The 14,887-nt window shown below is 41.7% G+C and overlaps 1 protein-coding gene across 12 annotated transcripts in view; it reads left to right on the top strand.

Moving 5' to 3' along the window:
* The window catches only part of kirrel3b (kirre like nephrin family adhesion molecule 3b), a 159,730-nt gene extending 146,654 nt beyond the window's left edge, over nt 1-13,076 (top strand). For 3 of the 12 annotated variants that reach the window (XM_069147682.1, XM_069147681.1, XM_069147684.1), the window contains 6 exons: nt 1,361-1,571; nt 3,011-3,118; nt 3,631-3,714; nt 4,037-4,152; nt 4,931-5,017; nt 8,123-13,076. In XM_069147682.1, coding sequence (XP_069003783.1) covers nt 1,361-1,571; nt 3,011-3,118; nt 3,631-3,714; nt 4,037-4,152; nt 4,931-5,017; nt 8,123-8,584 — 1,068 coding nt within the window. In that variant the 3' untranslated portion in view covers nt 8,585-13,076. The remainder of the gene's footprint in view (nt 1-1,360; nt 1,572-3,010; nt 3,119-3,630; nt 3,715-4,036; nt 4,153-4,930; nt 5,018-8,122) is intronic. The other 9 variants (XM_069147686.1, XM_069147688.1, XM_069147689.1 and 6 more) reach the window with 6 other exon arrangements.
* Nucleotides 13,077-14,887: the final 1,811 nt, after the last annotated feature.

Raw genomic sequence — 14,887 nt, 5'->3', positions numbered from 1 at the left:
CAGGACAAAGAATCCATATATTTTTGCACGTGTCATCAAAGTGTTAACTAAAAGAAAATATTATCTTCAAATAATTCTGCTTCCTATGAAATGCCGAATTCATTTAAAAACTAAATGCTTTATTTTAGTAGATGTTAGTAAGGCATAATCTGTATTTATTTCTTAAAAATATTTTCAATATTGTTCTGTTTGCTTTCAGAATTTTTTTCAGATTGAAAATAATGCACAGTACCTCTTTGCTAATTCTCCTGGTTCACAGCTAGCACTCTCTGTAAGTGGTTGCATGCAGTCTCCCAACAGACAAATCCAAGAAACACAGTAATTCAAACACTGCGAGGAGAAGAGAATCGCTCAGAGTACTTTCTATTTGCAATTATCTATTAGACATTAGTTCAGTCTACAGATACTGGAGAAATCTCACTGAGCTGGCAGCTTGTCAAATGGATATGAATGGCAGCAAATGGGCTGTTAACAACCACAAATGTAACCGCAACATTTTTAACCATAACACAGCATTCAAAAGTCTTTTAACCAGCGACAACAGCGTAGAACATCCTCAGTGTATTCCCACAGATTAATATTTCTCTGAGACGTCTCTGAGCTCTTCACGAACAGCATGAGTTAATGTCCGTGCACTGATATCAGTAACTCATCTTATAACAGAACAAAACATCCCAAACGACCTTTGTGTTGTTGTAGAGTACTGGGTTCATCTCTTCAAGGCCGGTGCACGTCTAATCCAAGAACACAGATCATAAAATAATGATCAGGTCTAAGCCATTACAACAGTAACACCTACCAGCCAACTCAAGCACCCACTGATAGGAGGATCCACAGCGTGGTGGCTCGCTCACCTTTTACATTTGGCTCTAGGTCCCTTGTTGAGTTGCTGCCATAACATGAAGCAGCTTTAATCAGGCTCAAAGTTGGCTCAGTTGAACAAGTCACTAAACATGTGTAGATGTCCTGCAAGCTTCAGACATGTTAACACAGAATCACATAAGGAACTGTAGAAATGAGGTTTTATGTCAGTATTACCCAACAAAGTTTGTCTTGTGAGGAGCGTGACTGGTTCCATACAATTAAATAGAAACACCGCCAATAATAGTTGAGATATTTATAGTGGACCAATGTGGTGAACCTAATGACAGGCTGATATTGTCTTCAATTGAGCCATACTGTTAGCATAGTATACGTGTTAAACCCTGTATTGGTAAAGGGGTTTACAGTCATTTGCATGTTTCTGTGACTTATGAACACAAGATACAAACAATACAGAGATCCAATCTTTTTATTTTTAAATTCTCCACAGTCTGTCCAAAACTTGCCAGAGTACATATCACCACTTTTTCTTTTTCAGGCCTGGTCGTGGAAGGAAACTGTGCTGGAGTCTGGGACATCCGGCCGCTACACCGTAGAGACCGTAAACACGGACGAGGGAGTCATCTCCACGCTGACCATGAGTAACATCGTCCCAGCCGACTTCCAGACCATCTACAACTGCACGGCGTGGAACAGCTTTGGCTCAGACACCGAGATCATACGCCTTAAGGAACAAGGTGGGAGCCAAGGTCCGACAGGTTCCACCTTCCTCTTCTTCAAATCACGTGACTGTGGTTTTCTACATAGTGCTAGTAGATCGTGACCAAACCGTTGTGTTTTGTGTGCGTCACTGTGTTTGTGCCAGTCCAGTGTTTGTGAGTTGTCACGGTAAATTGTACTATGTGAGTTTTAGTGTGAATGTGCTTTGTATGTGAGCGCGTGTGTTAGTATATGAAAAATCTTTAATAAAGGCATTTAATCTCAGTTGCACATAATTGATGGACAGATATATTTTAGCATATTATATGGTGAATATATATTTTGATACAGCAGTTTTAATCACAGAGACGTCATTTAGAAAAATATTCTATTCAAAGCAAGCCGTTAAAATGTGACATTTTACTGACTTGCAATTGCAGGATGGTAATACGTTGTTACAGCGACTGGCCTAAATTCTGAGATGTTTGATGTCCAGTGAATGTGATGAGGACATTGATAAATTCCTCACAAATTAGTTTTCTTGGTTAATGTAAAGTGAAACCCTCTATTAATTTGAACTGGTGACCCCATATAACTGCACAATTAATATGAAATACACTGGGCCTCCTCTTTTCATTATGTAGAAGATAAACTTAAAACAACCTTTTTTTTTTTCTCCAAATATGAATACTTTTTATGTGTGACCTTTTCCCTTCTACCGTAGGGGGAAGCTGTGTTCTATCCACTTATCGCAAATGATAAATTATAAGCTGCTTATGTGAAAGTGACATTGATCAATGAAGACATTAAATAGGCTTTAATGGTGTAGGAAGAACACTTGGGTTGTTTGCATTTGTTTAAAATGCAAGAAGGTCATAAATGTGGGCTGGTAACTCAGATTCTCATTAAAGTGTGTTTTAATGAGGACCTTTACTGCTGGAACAGCGTATAGATACACGCCTGCTGGTTTAGTCTCTTCCTAGTGGGAAACATCCATGCAGGAACACACAAAGCATGATTATGCTTTAACAAATGCGCACACTCTTGCACTCTAGTCAAGGAAAATAAAAGCCCTCAGTGAAAGGCTTCTATTAGCCTAAATGAGAGTAAATTATTAGACAATACGATAATGATATTTGTCGGAAAATGTTTATCCGCTTTAATAACAAAAAAGGTTTGGTAATTTGTTTTCATTTGAATTTACGGTTGTTTGGACACACAGTGCAAAAATGTTGCGTGGCATTGCGCCTGTGTGTTGTTGTTACCCGGCTGTGTGCCGATGTGTTAAATGTCAAAGTTACTTAGAGGGCCAAAATGTAGCATACCTCCTTTTAGTTCCTGTTTGTTGCAGACAGGAGGTGAGGAGAGCTGGTGTGTGTGTGCCTGAAAAGAGCCTCCTGTCAAACAACCTGCGTTGAGTACCATGGTTATGTGAGATGTTTGTGGTATGTTATTGTAGAAGGACATGTCTTTTTGTTGCTCTCTGCAGAATCTCTCCCGGTGGCGGTGATCATTGGCATTGCTGTGGGAGCTTTCGTGGCCCTCATTGTCCTCATGGGTACCATCGGAGCATTCTGCTGCACGCGCTCCCAGAGAAGTACGTCTCCTCTCCCATGTTATATGCACTGAAGCATGCATGCCAAAGTACAGTATTATCCCCGAGCACACACAAAAAAATGTCCATCTATTCAAATGTAGGTGTTGTGTCCATTTAAGCAATAAAAAAAAAAAAGATCTACTTCTAAGGTTGAAAAAATTTGACAAAATCTATTAAAAAGACATGAAGACATCGCCAGCACTTGCAAGAATTTTCTGCCAAGAGTTCTGGAACAAAGTGTCACGCTTACAGTCATACAAGATGAAATCACGGGTTGAGATGGACATCTTTTTGCGGTGCACAGATAGCCAGATTGTGATAAAGGGATCATTTCATGCAATCTCAGTCTGGCTGCATTCGCTTCTGAGGCTATTTACATCCTTGCGCTATGTTCACTGCCACCCACCCATATACAAAGTGACTCAGGTTAGAGGCAGTCAGCCACTGTCTCTATCCAAGAACCACACTGTGCTACTGGTCCCTTCAGCATGTCTATTGTCTGTATACTACAGAGGAAGCGCACCTGGTTATGCCCTCACTGCCCGTCTCCATCTGTGCTCACCAGAGAGAACTTGCAAGCAAAATTAAGACAGAAAGTAAGACCTTGTTATATGACAGTATAACATCCGCATTGTCCCAAACAGAATGAGTCACCGTGGAAGGCTGTGCGAGATTGCATATATATGCAGAAAAACAGATAATCTTGTGTTGGCAGGGAACAAATGATTAATAATGCTTTATATTGTTTTCTGGAAAGGGGGGGGGTGGGGGTGGGGGTCGTCCAACAAAGCAAACCTAGGGATCTTTGCTAAATTCTGTAATACTGCAAACTGCACTGGGGGGAAATTATAATGTCAACAAATACAGACTGGTGTTCACCCAGATTATTAAAATATATGTGACGTCTGTTTCTGCCAGATCTGAAAGGAGTCGTGTCGGCAAAAAATGACATCCGGGTTGAGATAGTGCACAAGGATCACAACGCAGCCCGAGAGAACGAAGAACACACCTCCATGAAACAACTGATGGTGAGTGTGAGTGTCACAACATACTATTTCTTCTAGTTCCTGTTTTCAGGATTAAAATCTCAATTATGTGTTTTTTTTCTTCTTTGCATGTCCTTTTAAAGCTGACAGCTACATAATGAATGTACTCTACAGTTGGCATGGCTTATTTTCTGTGGAATATATTATTTCATGAGTAATGGAAGTACAGAGAGGCATACAGATTGTATATGTGCTGCTGTCGAGGCGTGGGGTTTATATTTATCAACATGCTTCCACTGGTCCTATGAGGAGAACAGACCCCAATACATTTTAACTACAGAGATGCTGATGCATACTGGGTAATCCTACAGTGGGTGTACATCTGTATCTACATGCCTCCCGGACACGCAAGGCACTGTTTCCTCTTTAGAGCTCAACCAGTGTTTTGGTTTTCATGCCGTTAGCTCCGGGGCTTGGCTATTTGTAGTTGGAGCTCTTGGATTACATTTTTTTTTTTTTTTTTTCAAAATACTTAACACAGTCTACGCTTGATGTCAGTACAGGGAGATGAGCTTAGCTACCTCCAAAAAAAAAAAAAAAAAAAAATATCTGCATTTTGTAAAGATAAATAAAAGATATTAATGGTTAAATTATTAATGCACGCTGCCAGCCCTGAGTGAAGGTGAAGCATGTCTGACTGATATTAAAAAAGAAGAACGAGTGATGAAAGTTAAACCCTTGCGTGTCAAAATGCCTTTTTACTCTGAGCGGAAGAGTTTTCGGAAAACTACAGACTCTTAGTATACTCTGCATGATTTGTGCTTAGGTTGAACGAGGAGAGTTCCAGCAGGAATCTGTTCTGAAGCAGCTGGAGGTATTACAAGAGGAAGAGAAGGAGTACCAGCACATTAAGGTACGACTCATGAGCAATGACAGTACGAAGCCACAAACGCGGGAGAACGGGAGTCAAAGGGTGGCGAGAGAGGGGGAGAGAGGAAGAGAGAGAGAGCGAGTTAGTTAGTGGTCTTTAACTCTGGAACCAAAATAGCTGAATAGCATTAATCCCTCTCCTGCTACACATGACTTCTCCAAAGATAAGTCCAGAGGCAAAAATTATTCCTGTTACAGTTCTGATTTCATTATTTGTTTCTCATCGAAGGTGGTTCAAGTTGTCAGTGACTGCTTTCCGTTTATATTTATACCACACAGAGTTGTAGTGAATGGGAATGGGCTGTTTTAACGAGTGTGTAATCTTTACAACCTATTGCAGTGTGCGGCGGATTTTAATCGCCATTTAATTGGCGGTGACACCGTCAAAATGTGAGAAAGACCAAGTGTGAGTCACAGTCCTTCTGGTGGCAGGTAACGAGAGACAATGGTGCTATATTTAGAAACATGATATACGAGTCTGACCCCGGATACTCTGTCCACTATTGGATCAGCGTCATCCACTGTGTAATACCTGTGTACGTCCTCTGATATCAATAGTCCTGCTCCCAAATCCTTTCGGAGCTTATATCCAGGCTGGTTGGTACATATGAGAGACTAAAATGTCAGTGTGGTCACACCCAGTGTCTCTCATCCACAGGCAGCCAGGATTCAGTGAATGTAATAAAACTGACTTCAGTGCTATTTATTGCTGCTTGCCCATTTACATGGCAATGAATGGATCCGTCTGTACAGAGGAGGCACTTAGCTTTTAGTTCTCCCATCGCATGTGAAGGCACTTAACCACTTGTAACTCCCGCGATAATGATCCGCACACGATTCTGTAGGTTGTATAGAGGCTGGTATTAAGACTCCCCTCAGTTCATGAGAGGCCGACTTCAAGTGGGGCACGGCCACCGTCTGCTCTGTGTAGCACTGTTTTCCCACTGTTGTCACTACCACAAAAACTCTATTCATTGCTTGCTACAGTGTTAATATTTCTGATTGAATGGCTCAGAATTTTGTTTTCTCTACATAAATTACCAATGCTATCTTATGTGCCTTTTCAGACAGGTCAGAGGGTCCCAGACTTTTCAGAATTTTTTTTTTTTTTTTTTTTTTTTTTTTAAGTACTACTTCCCGTTACAGATACCAACAACTTTTTACATACAATAAAAATCACTGATTTAACCATACAGTAGCCTCAGGCAGGCTGCATAGAAACGGGAGCATAGAAACAGCTGTTTGTGGTCTTTCACTAGAGTCCGAATCTGACTGCGTCGAGCTAGTGTTAGCTTTATGTTATATTTGACATGACGTCACATCACCCTACGTGATAAGCGTATATCTTATTTCTAAAATATTTGTATATTTTAGAAATGTATAGATGTTATTATCTATAATGATTAACAGCTCATTTTTACACTATTACATTATTGAGGTGTGCTGTGTATGTAATGACCGCAACAAAATGAAATGAAATGACAATTTATTTGGATTCGGTCCAGTTGGCGTGCAATTGTTAAGCCTCTCAGCAATGGTCTTGCACGCCACCAGTGTTGCACGTGTAAATTTGGGGATCACAGATAGAGGGGAGAAATTGTAAGTAAAATCTCAATATTGTGGTTCCTTCATTCATGTTCTTGGCCCTTCAATCATATCCCTGCTCATGTCATCAAGAGTAGGAAAATAATAACAGTTTTGAAAACTGTATTCAGAGAAAGAAAATGTTCCGATTTACCATTTTTTTCAAATGACGTGTTGTGAATTCATCAGACTTTAAATAGACGTAATCACAATTACACTGTTCTATGTCAATAGTGTCAAGGAGGGGTTTTGTTCGTCTTTGGCAAATAAACAGAAGACGCTTGTTTTTCCAAAGCTGCAGAAAATCGAATTGTTTTTTTCTTTACATAAGCGTCGGTTAAAGCTATTTAAATATGTGGGAAAGTGTTTACTCCCCCTTAAGACGAACCCCCCTGCTATTCAGGTAAATGCACTGGTGAATCAAGCACAGCGGATTAACCTCAGCAGGTGTTTTTTCCACCTCCGACCTGCAGTCTTGTCAGCGCGACTGAGGATAAATTTCTCAAACAGCAATTAATAGTTAACAGAGATTGTATCGCTCTCCTGACCCTATATGAACAATAGGTTCACACTCATCTTGCTGGAGCTTGTTAGTGTCACAAAAATGAATTCCGTGCTGTTCGTTTTGTCCCTTTGTCCAAACAATTGTTGGCACTGGCTCCGAGGAATGGGCCTCTCGTGTTTAGCTGCTTACCTGCTTACCTGCTTCCTCTGAGGCCAGATCTTCTTTTTTTTTTTATCCAAGTTAATGACAGCATGCATGAGGTGAGAGCAGAGGGCAAGACTGAACAAGAGATAAAGGCCAGACTCAAACAATCTCTGCGTCTGCTGTCTGATAATGACAAGAATAACGAGGATCTCCTCAGGTTGTCTTTCTTATGTCCCCATTATCTTTGGGGATTTGCCACCATGCTCCCTATGCTTGACATTCACATCCATTCGCACAGACACATGAAAAAAAAAAAGATGCACATGCCCCTAACTGGAGCCTTAGCAACAGCACAGTGCCTGCAGCTGGGAAGACAAACAAGGGGCACAAATGTAGCCTCCATCTCAGTGCATACATGGAAATACAAACACTGCAATCCATTTAGGTCCAATTAAAGCTGGTATGGTAGTGAACTTTGCAGTGACACGTAAGATGGCAAGCCATGAATCATCAGGGCCCGCTTAATTAGCAAGAGACATGATTTTAAGGTTAGCATGGGGGCTGACTAAATCCTTGCACTCAGCTTCACTAGTGGGGTTTTTTGGTTTCCTTGCCGTGTACACAGCAGACTGTTTCCCTATTTATTCAGCAATTTCAATGGTAATTACCGCCTGTTTGACCTTGGCTCTTGTTGAGCTTTGAGGAGAATACAGGTAAACGCATATAAACAAGGCGATTGTTTTCTTTTTCATTTTCTCTTCTTTTTTTTCTGGTATTACACATAGTCTAGAAAAACAATTACAAAAGATATAGTATGATAATAATGTTGTTTTTTTTGTTTTGTTTTTTAAATAGGACCCTACAAATGGCTATTACAGTGTCAATACTTTCAAGGAGCACCACACGCCCACCATGGCAGGGAATCAGGCCACTGAGGCGAGGAACCCCACCAACACAAGTACCCTGGGAAAGCAGCGGGTACCAACGGGCATGTCCTTCACCAACATCTATTCCACCCTGGGAGCAGGTCCCAACCGGCTGTACGACTACAGCCAGCGCTTCGTGCTGGGCATGGGCAGCAGCTCCATCGAGCTGTGCGAGCGGGAGTTCCAGCGCGGCTCGCTCAGCGACTCCAGCTCTTTCATCGACACGCAGTGCGACAGCAGCATCAGCAGCTATAGCAAGCCGGATGGCTATGTGCAGTTCGACAAAGACAGCAAGGCGTCAGCCTCCTCCTCCTCACACTATTCCCAGTCCTCCTCGCAGAACTCAGACCTCACCCGGCCCCTCCAGAAGCGCATGCAGACCCACGTCTGACCTCAAGGGAGGGAGGGTGTTTGAGCGGAGAGCAGCCAGGATTGTAAAACTGTGAGAGAATCAGCTCCCAGGAGCCCCTCAAGTAACACTGTTACAAGGTGTTTCCTACGGATGCCAGAGGATGCCAGAGCAAGTGGGCTTTAATGCACCATGTGACTTGCTTCTCCACGTCCCAAAAAGTGGATCAAGAAGCCTTATATTTCCCTCAAGCTTCACTCATCAACTCCCTCCTTTTTTCTTTTTTTTTTAACCCACGTTACAATTGTGCCACCGAGAGGTTATTTGCCAACACAGACACGGCACAAGTTTGAACTTTCGATGCTTGGTTTCTGCAGTGAGATTGTTAGCAGATCAGAGGGCAGGAGAACAAGACTTTGTGTGACAATCAGCTCCCCTGGCATGGACCGAATTAACTTTTTGAAGATTGTCATTCAGAAAAACTGAGATTGTTGTTCTGAATGAAAACTCGGCACACACTGACACATAATGAGTCCGAGCCAGTGTCCTGCTGCTCTCCTGTAGTTTGAAGCACAAAAATGAATGTGCACGTGGTTTTCAGTTGTTAAAGCGGTAACTTTTCCCCACTCACACCTTCCTATCAAACACTGTGCGTTAAGCTCAGCTGGTTGAAACGCATCCCCCCCCGTGTAGGTGGAAGAAAACCTTCTCCATGTGCCCGCAGACGTCTCAGACGCTGAAAAGAATGGCTGCGTTTCCTCTCCGCAGCCGTATCTGGGCCACCGAGCTGAGCAGATAAAAAGGGGCTGAGATCTCTTTTTAAATCCCTGAGTCATTATTTTACTTTGACACTTTGCGATAAAAGAATATCAGTGTACATATGTGACTGTAATTTCTTTTCTAGCGTCTAATTTCTGACTGATTTCCCTCATGGATGACTCTAAATGAGACATGAGCGCCTCTTCTTGTCCATATCTGCTTTGCCTTGAGGGTCTGTTTGAACTGGGTCAACGCAACCTTTGACTAAGTGAGACAGACGTACACTATCGGCTCACCTGCCGACGGAGAGCTGCATCCGCTGTGGTGTTACCGCGCCAAATCCAGCTCCGGGGCGCGCAGCAGGAAAGCCCACAAACTACGACACGCGTCGTACTTGTGAGGTTCTCCTCCCGATGCCACATATTACCAACAATGTACTTGAGGGTAACTGCTGAATGAAATGTAAACATTATATTTTCGCTTCTTACCGTGTGGTTATCCCATCGCTATTGTCAATGCCACTGTTGACGCTGGAGCATCCTGACTGTATGCCTACCTGTGATCGTGCTGGTCATCAAGGGACGTGACGAGCCAATTCAGAAAATGTGTTTTATTTTTGCCGTCCGCTGCTCATGTTCTTTGGCTACCGTGGAGCGGCGAGCCAATGCTTCTCAAGTGCGCCGTTTTGTTTTCGTTCTCCACTGTATGTGACATATACGGAATTGGATTTATTATTTAATCACTGACACTGTGTTTGTTTTACTTAAGAGTAGAGACAGAGTAGTTGATTTAACTCGCGGCTACACAAACACTCGTACTGACCGGGAAATTTCAAAGTGAACCTGTTGTCGACAGTGTCACGCAATGTGCATTTTTGGTTGCAGAAAACAAAAGTGACAGAGGGCAGGGTTTTGCTGTTTCGTAGTACAGAACATTGGGAAATTTAGTACAAATTTGTGCACGGCACTTACTGTAAAGCTGTTGGACAAAAATATAGTATATTTGACCCTCGATGCCACCACACACCGGGGTGTTACCGCATATTGTATGTTGTCAAAGCAGGCTGTGGCTGATAAAGACAACCCTTTATGGTAAACAGATCATTTCTATAACCGATACAATTGCATCAAGTACAACATTGCATTTGTTTTTGGCCATCAAGAGCCTCATATGTCTGTGGACCTTCAAGGTCTGTTCCAGCCATATTTTATAAAATCAACTTGTTTGTTATTCGATCAGTTCTTTAAAAGATAAAAGAGGATTTCCTGGAAAATAATAGCAAATTGTTGTAAGATAGGACCTAAAAACAACAACTGACAAAGTCAGTGTCCACTTTGCTTTGTCAAACAAAAACATATCACAAACTATAAATGGTTACAAATTATTTTTATCAGATCAGGTAGTTTTTCAGACTGTCGTGCAGCAGTCGATTAGGATGATCCTGTGTCAGCCTGAAACTCTGAAATCTGCCTCTCGGTCCATGAAAAACCAAGCACGATATTTTTTAACAAAAGCAAGTTGTTGTTGTTGTAAGCACTTTACATATGATTATATTCAAGTCATTTGAATGGAGTTTTCCACTTGAGTGGCAGTGGTTTGGACTCTAATTTTACAAATGGATTGGCGCCCATTGTACAGCTTAAGACAAAAAGCTCTGTTTCAACGCTGATAATCCAGCTTGGCACTTAGCAGACTGTATATAAATCTCTAATGCTGTCTTTCTCTGTATATAATTTTTTTTTCCTGGCTTTTGTTTCTTTCTCATTCAGATTTCACTATATTAGAGCTCAACAAATCCACATGGCATCAAAACTGTACAGGCAGACAATCGTTTTCTCTTTGTTTCTTTTCCAAAAATTTCATCAACCTTGCTTGTTTCTCACAAATTACATGAAAGGCTTGGGTGAGCAGTTTTCTCTTTCCACCAGATCCTCACAGGGAAAACTGACACTCGGTACACCGAGCACACGTGAGGCTATAGGACGAGAAGCTAAGCTTAGCTGGGACAGCTTTGAAGTGAGACGTAGTAAGAGGTTATTATACTTTCAGCCCCTCTGAGAGATGCCCAGATGCCCAGCAATATATTGCATTCGCCACCATGATGACTGTCAAGTATGTCTGTGCCACTTTTGATTTATTTTTATCCACCTTTATGAGTGTAGGATTAAATTCTTTCTTTGGCTTCAGCAGCATTCAATTACAGTGTGATCTCGTTTGGGGTGGGACAGATTTAGATTTAATTTCTATAATTTGCATATGTTGTATTATGTTAGTTTCACACAGCATCCAAAATGTTCTCAATTCAAAACTTCCTGTGGTGCACGCTTTCAGCGTGCCTTTCCCAAAAAAAACTAAATCAAATTTGCTGTCCCGTCCAAAGGGTCCAGTTTTCTCTATCTGATGCAGCTCCTGCACTGATCCAAACATAATGCATTTTCCCAGTCCAAAGAATCTGCACACTGCGCAGCAAACAGATAAATATTTGATTGGCCAGCCTTCTGTCCCATCCTCCCCAGTGGCAACAGCTACAGCGGGCACGAGAGCACTACAGGATGTGAGTGCCATGTCAGTCTTTGGGAATCAAAGCCCGTGTGGGGACAAAGTCTGCCCCAGCTCACCTGTGAACGCCTCACCGGCTGGTGCCGGCGGCGCCTGTTTGCCTGGCTGCAAGCGCTGCACAGATGCCAAGGCATAACAGATGAATAAACACAAAGACCCGGAACAATTACAAGGGGTTGCTGCCCTTCCCTGATAAAACAGAGCAACCCCTTTTCCGAGCAGAGGATGCAGGATAGTCTATTATTCAGAGATGCTAAAGACCAGCCTGTAATACACTGGATGAGAACATTCCTAAGGTGAGAGACAGAGGTTACAAGCCGTGCGAAGTGAAGACTGGTGGGTGGGTTGTCGTCATGGTCTCTCTGTCCACTTGCTATTTTGGGTTTGTTTACTGCATACACACACACACACACACAAAAAAAAAAGAAATGCTTGGTCTGAATAAACTGAAAAAAAAAAAAAAAAAAAAAAAAAAAAATGCTGAACATTAGTACTGTCAACAACTTGCATATGCCTGCAAAGGGTGGTTTACATTAGGCTATTTGAAGTGTCCATCAGTGTATGATAGGTGTTACTGTCCATGATGCAGCACATTAGAGAAGGTGCCATTTGAAACCCTGAATTGATCATAGCAAGCCTTTCTTAATGTGTAAATGCTCTGTTTCTCTCTTTCTCTCTCACTTTTTTTTCTTTTCTACCGATCAATACCTTGTTAGGACTTTAATAACATACGAGCTTAAAGCCTGGACTAAATAGTATTTGCAAATAATCCTCAGAGTTTGCTTCAGCCTGCAGGGCACATTGGTAATCTGTGTGGTTTGTTTCGCAGCACACAGTGTACAATGAGTCACGTAAGAAAATTTAAAGTGTCGCAGAAAATAGGCTTTGAAAGTCAAATGAGTACGCTGCTCTGTGATTGGTTGAATTGTTCTGTACTCCAAATAACGCAAACGAGTTGCAAATACTACGAGACGCGGGTCAGGAAAAAGTACCTAACATAGATGGTCATTTCAAGAATTTGTATAGTGAACAATAAACATACAGTAATTGTAATAAAAAGACAACATGTAAATTATTTTGGGTAAACCACTATTTTCAGGCAGTGGACCTCTGTATCTAAGAAAAAAAATGAAAAAAGGTTGTATTTTAACTGTACTGGTCTGTGAATCTATGATGCTTTTGCTCTGTATATTTGGAGAATAAAACTGATGTTTGAGTTTGTGTTTATTTTGTACTAATTTCTGTCTGAGAATGAAAGAGCGGATTAGAGAGTGGGATTCACTTGAGTTGATTTTACTGCTACATGAACAGATCATTTGTTCAGAAGTACAATAAGATATTTGTAGAGAGTAATAGGCTATATTTTCTTATTAAGCTTTCACAATCAGTTATTGTTTTAGCAGATTTTGGTTTTATGCTAATTTAGTTCCACTTTTAACAAGTTTACTTTTTTATCGTTTTCTTACAACCAGCGTTTATCAAAACCCTTAAAATATGCAGTTTCAAACACTGCATTATATCCTTATACAGCACATAACAACAACAAAAATAAACCGAAACCAGATTAGCAAATACAACCATTCTAATAAACCTACTTTGCTAAATTCATCCCTCGCTTCCATGATTTTCTTGTCACTTTTAAACATAACTTCACTGCTGTCCATCTATAGGTGTATGTGCCTTGTGACTGACGTAGGACCCACTTGCTGTATATTAGAAACAATGATGAATTCCAGTTTAAGGAAAAGCCCAGTGTTGTTTCGACAGCATGTCAGTTTGGCCTCGATTTCAGCTGAATCCTGCTTATATTACGCGAGAATGAGAAAGAAACCAAAAGAAAACCAAATAAATAATTTCATTTCAACCATATACAACTGGAGCCATACGTAGCGAATCAAAGCTACATTCCTCCAGGATCGTGGTGCTAAACTAAAGACAGTCAAGGACCTACGCAGCCAATTTTCAGCCAAAGCCTCAAAAAAATAAAACGTGTTACAATTTGTCTGACAATTTGGTAACGAACTGGGTGGTTTGCAAATACAAAACACCATTAACAAACTCGTGCATTTTGTTTTGCAAATACAAAATGTACCCGTCAGACAAATGCACGACATATTTCTAATGCTTCATGCATCAGAAACAAATACAGCGCTGCTGTTCTTCCCGTCCAGATCTGTATAAATAAATCCATCCATCCATCATCTATATCCGCTTTATCTCGCACAAATCTCGGTGGGCCGGGAGCCTTTGCCAGCTGAATTTGGGCAAAGACAGGGTGTATAAATAAATCCCGGCAGCTAAATCAACTCTGCCAAATGATGCAGAGCATTCGGTTCTTGACAGGGAGGAAGAACACCGGCACATTTAAATTGACTCGTATCGCCACCTGCTGCTGTGGAAGGTGGATTACTCAGGAGATTTACTGGAAAATGATCAGTGCAATGAAGGTGGAAACATTGTACCACAAGTCACGTGATATTTACTTGTCTTTGTTTCTGAAGCATGACGTACTGGTTAATATAAGGCGCGATCAAAAAGTTTCCTGTTGCGCAGCGCAGTGATGCCCGCGGACTTCGGCGAAGCAGTAACTTTTGCAAACGTTCCAAGTTACATCAGTTGATCAACATCAGCACCGGTGTTACATGCGTTTTTGTGACCACTGGTACGTGCGCGTTTGCAAGTTCACCGCGGATCCGAAACTCTGCGCCAAATTTTTAGACAACAAAAAGAAGTTGCACAGAACCAAATCAAGCGAGTAGGGTTGGTAGGGAGCTACGACTGTGTTATTGAGGATTCGAAATTTGCACGTTTTGAATTCACTGTCAGCGCGTCGTCATGTCAGAGAACCCAGGTGCCATGGTTCAGGTCGGTTGCACCAAATGTTTCCCCTCGGGCTCTTTAGAGCATCACAGCGGAGCTCAGCGTTGACTGTCTGACCAATGGGATAGATTAACGGTGCAGAAAATCCTCGAAAGCCAAAGGAAACCTACCTGGCTGCTCCTGACCCGACGCACCTTTACATGAACC

This window comes from Embiotoca jacksoni, unplaced genomic scaffold (assembly GCF_022577435.1).
Source record: "Embiotoca jacksoni isolate LCO1_2020_lvr unplaced genomic scaffold, fEmbJac1.0.p SCAF_14, whole genome shotgun sequence".
NCBI classification, from domain to species: domain Eukaryota; kingdom Metazoa; phylum Chordata; class Actinopteri; family Embiotocidae; genus Embiotoca; species Embiotoca jacksoni.
Note: the sequence above shows the minus strand (reverse complement) of the source record. Positions and strands in the feature narration are given on the sequence as shown.